At 36.4% G+C, this 8,362-nt stretch overlaps 1 protein-coding gene across 1 annotated transcript; it reads right to left on the bottom strand.

The window, feature by feature from the left end:
* Window positions 1-579: 579 nt before the first annotated feature.
* tgds (TDP-glucose 4,6-dehydratase) lies at window positions 580-8,331 on the bottom strand. Its single transcript, XM_083534134.1, has 12 exons — window positions 7,828-8,331; window positions 7,645-7,711; window positions 7,470-7,538; window positions 6,493-6,583; window positions 6,267-6,409; window positions 5,048-5,146; window positions 4,862-4,921; window positions 4,722-4,765; window positions 4,459-4,624; window positions 3,970-4,025; window positions 1,075-1,172; window positions 580-955 (listed from the first exon to the last, which is right to left on the bottom strand). The coding sequence occupies exons 1-12, from the start codon at window positions 7,914-7,916 to the stop codon at window positions 888-890; spliced, it is 1,050 nt and encodes a 349-aa protein (XP_083390260.1). The 5' UTR covers window positions 7,917-8,331; the 3' UTR covers window positions 580-887.
* Between the last annotated feature and the right edge of the window lie 31 nt (window positions 8,332-8,362).

Here is an 8,362-nt window from a genome sequence, read left to right as displayed (position 1 = left end):
AATCCAAAGCTCAGGACCCATTGATGATGCTTTCTCCACACTGCTGTGAATATTTGGATTAGTCTGTCCTTGATGATTGTGAATGAAATTTTTTTTTTTTTTGTCTTTTTAAATGCTTTAAAAATGCTTTAAAAAAAAAAACTCTTTACATCATTGTTATTATGGTGTATTGTTTGTAGAATTATGAGGGAAATAATTAATTTTAATCCATTTTGGAATAAGGCTATAACATAAAATGTGGAAAAAGTGAAGTGCTGTTAATACTTCCTGGATGCACTGTACCAACAGAAATTTACAATTAAAATTGGTATCAGAAATCAGGGGAAACACAATTATTTGACTAAAAGCACCCAAAATGCTTGACAGATTTAATTACATAATTAAGATATAAAAATAAAAAAAAAAGACACTGTAAGAGGACTGAGTTTATAGTAATTATGCTCGATTGCCATAAAAAAGCAATCTCAGTATAAAATCCAAGAGATGAGAGTAACTTCAGTGTATGCATCAATGTAACAATAAAAATTTGGACAGAATAAAGTACAGTACTATAATGAAGACACCTTTAGAACAGACACCTTTTTTAAATACTGATCTTTTCCTTTATTAAAGTATATATGGCAAAAATTCTTGACCATCACACACCCCTCTGTTGTTATAAAGTTTGAAACACAAACGTGTGCAGGATCTTTCTCAATGCTGAAGCACTACATTTTCCCAACATGTCAACACCCCTGTGTTCTGAAGACATGTCCACAAATTGTTTAGCATAATAGTGTGTATAAAAAATAAGACATTAAAAATGCTACTGTATTCTTCACATTGTATCAACAAATATAAATATAAAACATCATTCTGTGCATTAAAAAATTACAATTTTCCATCATTTAACATCCACAAGGAAATTTTTCAGTGACTGCTGGCCAGTGGCTTTTGTTCTCTTCATACCATTTAACTGAAAGGAAAGCAAACATTAACAATACTTCAGCCATCTATAAAAACAGTAATTTATTTTGAAAAAAAAATCAAAAATGCTTTGAGGGAACACAAAGTTTAAGCAATAGTTGTCCTTACTTGTCATTCTGATGCCTTCTTCCCATTGGATTTTTGGCTTCCATCCAAGTTTGTGAATCTTGTCTGAGATCATGGGGTACCTCAGGTCACTGACAGGTCTAAAATGTAATAAAAATCAAAACCTCTAGTAATGTTTTATCCATCTATCCATCCATCCATCTTTTAAAGTTCAATTTTATTTGTATAGAACTTAAAACATTGATCATATAGGTCTAAATCTATGTCCCTTAAGATGTAGATTTAGAGCACAATTTTGCAAGCAATGGTCGAAATGAACAAAAAAAAAAAAGCCTTCCTGTGACAATATGAGGAACAAACCCAGACTTGCCATTTGGGTAATACTGGGATATTATATTATTACCCTTCTACTGTTATATACTATTATGTCAAAAGAATTGTATTGGAATCACGTTGAGTGTGGGCACCAGTCTTGTTGTTTGCAGAAAGAGCTCTTAAGAACAAGTTTACAGTATCCATGTGATATTACCCACTGGTGATAGCATGAGAACTTGGACATCGTTTTTAGATGTTTTGAGTAGAAATGTCTACACTATATGGCCAAATAATTATTAGACATACACACTATATTGGCAAAAGTATTGGGTCACCTGGTCATAAGTATGGTATGTGATTTTTGAGCATTGCATTCCACATTTAGTCCCAGTTTGCTCTTATAATTCCCTTCACGCTTTTGAAAAGATGTTCCACTAGATTTTGGTGTGTGTTTATGGATATTTGTGGTCATCAGCCACAAGGGTGTTACGAAAGGCAATTGCTGATGTAGGTGAGGAGACCTGGGGTGCAGTCAGCGTTACAATTCATCCCAAAGGTGTTGAGGTATGAGATCAGAGCTCTATAGCAGACCACTGAAGATCGTCCTTTCCAAAACATGTAAACCAGATCTTCAAGGAGCTCACTTTGTGCACAGGGGCATTGTCATGCTGGAACAGGTTTGGGTTTCCAAGTTCAAGTGAATGCAAATTTATTATAGCGCATCTAAAGACGTCCTGTACAAATAATGCCTCCAGCTTTGCGGTAACAGTTTGGAAAAGAACCACGTATAGCGGGAAAGGTCAGGTGACCCAATACTTTTGGCAATATAGTGTATATTGACCATTACAGCTTATAATAATGGTTAATAATTATTATTATACAGCTACTAGATTTTGCAACATGGCTGTGGGGATTTGCCCATTGAGCCATGCAGGTGAAGAAGTGTGAGGCACAGTTTGTAGTCCTGGTCTTCAAGTCGTTCCGATTATTAAGTCTACTCAATGAGCTAAATGTAGCAAAATAAAATATTAAAATCTAATCTTGATTGTTTATTCCATATATGCAATTCAAAGGAGATAATTTTGAAAAGTCCAGGTTTAGATGAATTAGTCTTCCTAATGCACAAAATTACTAAGGAGAAGAATACCTTTCCATGCATAACAAACAAATCAATAACAAACTTGTTAATTGAGGCCAATTTAGTTTGTTTTAATAGTTATTAATTATAAGCAGCTACATAACTAGCTGCATATATACTCAGCACTGTAAACTGGTTCAAAAGAACCTAAGTAACTCAAAAAAGTCTTATGAATAATATCAACTGTAATCCAGTGACAAGTTGTATTTTGTATGTGATTATGAAATGAGCTAAGGTATTTTGGAATTCGAGGCATTTAGATAATACGCCTAATTTTAGATGTATTCGTATTCTCAAATAATATATGCTCACATTCTCATTATTATTGTTATTATTAACAACAGTTAAGAGAGTCCCTGACTGCAAAATAAATAAATAAATAAAAATACCTTCTTACTGTATTAATAGCTGTATAAATATCCTATAAAGATTTATTGTATAATATTATATATATATATATATATATATATATATTACACATACACACACACATATATATACACACACACACACACACACACACACACACACACACACACACACACACACACACACACACACACACACACACACACACAGGAACCCGGTTATCTCGCCCTCGGTTACCTCGACAACCCTATTAAGTCGACGTTTTTGAAGTGGAACCGCCAAATTCTCGCTTTTTCTAAGCATTTTTTATCGGTTATGTCGACTTTTTTTATGTCGCCGAACCCTAATATCTCGAGCACAAGGGGGGGGGGGGGAATTTGACGTTTTACGACGTTTTAAAAACCATTTAACGTCAGTTTTCTCGATCAGGGCTGTGCAGCCGCAGAAGAACTCGCGAAAGTGGCGGAAAAATCAAGTCTTACAGCTGCTACAGGTGTTGTATTGTATACTGGTAAATCTCTGCTGTTAGTTAGTGCACATATGCCTTTTGTTGTTAAATGTTATGCGATGAACAGGAGCCGAAAGCCGCGCTGGGTAGAAGTGCCGGTGGGAAGACACGTACCGGGACACGCATGAGCGATAACAACGACCGCCGTGAACCAACATATACCACCAATAACGGACGGTGAGAGTGTGGAAGTTTAAATAGCAGCTGGTGATGATGATAAACGAGCACCATATGTGCGCGATTGAAGCCGGGAGCTTCAGAGAAAGCGGCCGAGAAAACACCTGACACGCTGAAGGGGGCCGAAGGGGGCGTGGCAGGTGGATTCCTGACAGATAAACATGTACTGTATGTATTTTTATAGCATGACTTCATCAAACAAATCGCAGCATCGCTGTTGTGTAAAAAACCCTTCAAAAACACATGCATGCACATTCTCATTTATTAACGCACATCATGTACATAAAGAAATTTCAAGCACATTAATATACTGTCGCCATTTTGATTTTCGTTTATCTCGATGCTTTTTGGCGACCCCCTAGGACATCGACATAACTGGGTTCCACTGTATTTATACACAACAAAGTACAAAGACTTGTTTCATACACACCTGTCATCAACATATAGCAGCCAATCATCCAACTTGGCTTTGGGAGGATTTTTCACCTAGAAAACAGTGACATTATTATAATAATATATTAATGTTAAATGATATGTAAAACATTTCAATTATTTTACATGCTTACACATTTACATCTAATTGTGTCAGTACACCTTAAAAAAGCTAGACATATTGTTACATCCCTATTAATTACAGTTATTAAAAGAATGAACAGACAATAAAATATAATAGATGAAGAGAAGCCTGATCCATGAAAAAGGAATGCTATTAAAATGTAAAGCAGATGGTGAGGGCAGACTAGTATTTCCTTAGTACAGCTATACCAGTAATAATATTTGCATTTATAGCCCCAAACATCACCAGGAACCCTGTTTACCCATGAATGGAATAACATTTCTAATACATACACATATATTGGTGCTATTTAGATAATAAATGCCGAAAGGAACTCAGCCATGTAAAAGAGAAAGAAATTACCATCTTCACCAGCTCTCTCGCCAGCTGTACAATTGCAATTTCGAAGTTGGCAGCAATGTTGTAAATCTCTCCCATTATGCCTCTCTTCATGAGTATCAGCAGTGCCTCAGTCACATCATCGACATGGAGAAAGTGGCGAGACTGGAGACCCGTCCCCTGAATAGTACTATATAGGAGAGAACAGAACTCTATTTGCTAAGGTACAGAGTTCTTGTCATTTTAATGTAAATAAATATAAAATGTTTATGTACAAACAGTCTTACCATTTTTGGTCCTGTTGTAGGAGAAATAAAAATCTCGGAATAACCTTAAAAAAAAAAAAAGAATTCGAAACAAAAATATCTGTTTGAGGAAATTTTTAAAGCAGCAGAAAGCACAAAATAAAATGCAGGACTTTACATACCTTTTCATGATATTGTCGTGGTCCATATACATTACTGCTCCTTGCAATAACTACAGGGAGCTGAAATATATACAGTGTAACGAAACACTGAGAACTTCGGAATAAATCAGCAATAGGATAATAAACATAATAATGAAAATATTAAAAACAGTAGGGACACTATATTCACCAGTGCCGTTTTAATACCTGGTGATTGTTCCAGTAGGACAGCACAATGTTTTCAGCAGCAGCTTTTGACGTAGCGTACGGATTCGTAGGCCGTTTGGGGCTCGACTCATCAAAATACTACCAACAGAAAACAACCAGGATTAAATAGGGAACATTTCATAACCAAGCAAAAGCGCTTAGAACGGTGTTGACTCATCAATGAAAGTGTCTTGGAGAAAACTGACAGCTTCATGTTCCCCATTCACATATCTCAAAATCTCATTCACATCACCCTCACCAAGAAAATCCACTATTGCTTTCACTTCCTCAGAAGTCTGGGGTAAGTTTTTAAGGCAAAATTAAACTTTCTGAAGTAGTCCGGCTTTCTTCTTGTGTATGAAAAAAATAGTTTCATTAAATGACACTTTCAACCCAGATGCATTCCAGAGAAGTCCGTTTGGCAAAAGTGTAGATCCTAGTGGATGTTCCGTAGTTTTGAAGCGTAAATCTGTATATATAATTAATCAATCAAATGCACCCCTTGAACTGTTTTTTCTTTTGTTTATAGTATTAGGTAAAACCAAGCTCTTACAAAATGTTAATCATTTCTAAAAACTAGACAAGCTTACATTTTTATAGAGTTCGAAATGTCTCAAAGTTCAAAATACCCTTGCTTTGATTGCTAATCCTATAATTAAAATAAAGCATCCTGAATCACTAATTACTATAACTAACTCAGCTCTTCGAATGACAAACCATGTGCTAGGGAAGAAGCTTCTTTTAAATACATTTCCAAAGAAGTTACATGTTCGTGTTGAAACAAAAGTTTTTATGCCACTAGTCATGTGTTTCAAGTTAAACTATCTATATATGTGTGTAAGGCTTGTATGCATTGCCAAAATTCCTCCTAATATTGACCTTAACACGATTTAATCGATGAGAACGCTGTTTCTAAACGAGTTAGCTAGCTGCGAACAAACATAGAAACTTTGGAAGCAAGCCAAAATGTCAATATGTTGACAAAGTACACTTAGCATAGGCATGAACTAAACTTCTGTGGGTTCTGCAAATCGAGGAATGTTTGCATTAAACTTTAAGGTTGTTAAACCAGACTACTTCTTACAGTGTGACGAGACAATAGCACAAGCATTAAGCACTCCGCAACCCAAAACATTTAACTAGCATATATTTGACTCTAAAGACACAAATTTAAGCTCATAGAGCAACTAAAATTTATGTTCACCCTAGTGTGACTGACCTTGTCCAAACTGTCTCCATACACCTCATCGGTGCTCATATAGATGAACTTTTCAACTCCAGATTCAAATGCTGCTTTGAGTAGTACATTCGTACCAGCTGCATTCACATGCATGAACTGGGATGGATACAGGAAGGACTTCTCTAAGGGATAATAGAAAAACACTGTGCATAGACAGAACCTATAATACATTGTATTATGTAAGAATTTTTTAATCTTTACTCACCAACATGTGACTGAGCAGCACAGTGAAAGACAATGTCTATATTTTCAGTAGAAAAGAGATGATCGATGAAGTACTGGTCACATACATCTCCCTGTTGAGAGAGAATGTAATTAAAAGTTAGAGAACAGGATTTTTAACATGTTACAGCTTGTTATATGTTGAATCACGTGCCATTTTGAGAATAATGCAATGCAAAAATTTTTGCCCTGACAGATCTTTAGCTCCTTTACTAAAGGGGAAAAACAAAGACATTTCTATACAGTAAGTTATTTCAGCAAAATTTGGAAACCTTGTGTATCTGATATCACTGCAGTTCACAAATCTGATTATTAATCATCAGTGAATGTATACAGCTCAGAAAGGTCAGTCAGCCTATTGAGACCTGGCACTGATCTACTAGCAAAATCACAGACTCTGCTATTGTGTAATGAAATGGGGAAAACTGTAAACTTTGAATTTGTAAAAAAAAAAATCGTAAGGTGAATGAGAACGGTTCAACTAGTTCTAAACAACACTCTACACATGGATCCAAAGCACCCACTGTAGTCTGGCCTTTGCAGAATAAAGAATCTTTGTGGGAATTCCCAGTGAGAAAGCCAAGGCACACAGTAAGTCAGTATTATGCAATATCTCACTGAGTGTGCTCTATACCTGTGTTCTGACCCCAGCTTCCTGACAAGCTGGGATATGAAAAGTGGGGCATTGGTCAGGGTTTCAGTTGTTAAGGCCCTGGGTTACTGATCATAAGGTCGAGGGGGTTTGGATCAAGCCTCAGCATTGCCACTGTTGGGCAGGTGAGCAAGACACTTAACTCCATCAGATCAATAGGGTGCCGTGCCATTGCTGACCCTGTGCTCTGACCCCAGCTTCCTGACCCCGGGAATATAAGGAAATTACAATTTACCTTTGGGTTTAATAAAGTACTCAGTTTGTGAAGTACATGAGTTTGAACACAGCTCCTATGTGTAAATAATTACCTGAATAAATTTGTAAGTACTTGTGCTCTCCAGATAAAGGAGATTCTTCAAGCTTGCGCAATACTCCAGCTACAATAAATGAGACATTGTTTTATTATTATAGTGTTTTAAATATAAAAAGTGGCTGAGATAAATGCTTAACTGGTCAGAATATAAACTGAATGAGAAGACTTACTGAATCTACATTGATGACTCGCCACAGAGGATATCTTGCAGCCAAAAGTAAAATCAGATGTGATCCACTAATTGGGAAGAGTAAATGAGTATCGCAGGCCAATAGACAAAGTAAACAGCATCATTTATATCAATAATAATAATAATAATAATAATAATTGAAAACGATTAAAAGAGCACTTACATGAAGCCAGCTCCCCCAGTAACAAGAACAGTCTTACAAGTCAGCTGTGGGTTATGGCTGACAGTCTCAATATCCCCCTTTTCTGACATTTTTGTACAAAGGTCTTAATTTATATACATTTTATCAGATTTTTACATGGTTCAGAGCAAACTATATCTTGCTCAATAAAGTTGTAGTTCGCAGGAAACTCTTTCTAAAGCTCTGGTGCACCATTTCATCCGATTCCAGTAGCTCAGGTCTAAATCATATACACATCAGTGTAAGATCCAGCTAACTCTGTGTACAAGCTAGCTACGCAGATAACTATTTAATTCCCCCATTATGACGACACGAACATTTCCTTACTATAATTCAACCTTCGCGTCAGTTAATAAAGTTAAAAACGTCCAACCACGATACGCCTTCCAACTTTGGGATCTAGGAAAAATGATTGCAAGCAGTCTTTCCGACGGGAGTGAACGCTTTCCGGCAGCTCTGACACGTCTCATATTTGTCGCCAGCGTTGCCCTAGAGCTGTCTCCCCTCCTCCCCGGCA

Source organism: Silurus aristotelis (genome assembly GCF_946808225.1).
Source record: "Silurus aristotelis genome assembly, chromosome: 2".
Classification (NCBI taxonomy): Eukaryota; Metazoa; Chordata; class Actinopteri; order Siluriformes; family Siluridae; genus Silurus; species Silurus aristotelis.
This window is presented reverse-complemented; position numbering and strand designations above follow the sequence as displayed.

Excerpts from the sequence above, each read along its gene's own strand:
- tgds (XM_083534134.1), bottom strand. The coding sequence starts at position 7,916 with ATGTCAGAAAAGGGGGATATTGAGACTGTCAGCCATAACCCACAGCTG. Across the intron at positions 6,410-6,492 it reads TGCTGCTCAGTCACATGTTG|AGAAGTCCTTCCTGTATCCA; the intron begins GTGAGTAAAGAT and ends ATTATCCCTTAG. Across the intron at positions 4,026-4,458 it reads CGAGAGAGCTGGTGAAGATG|GTGAAAAATCCTCCCAAAGC; the intron begins GTAATTTCTTTC and ends ACTGTTTTCTAG.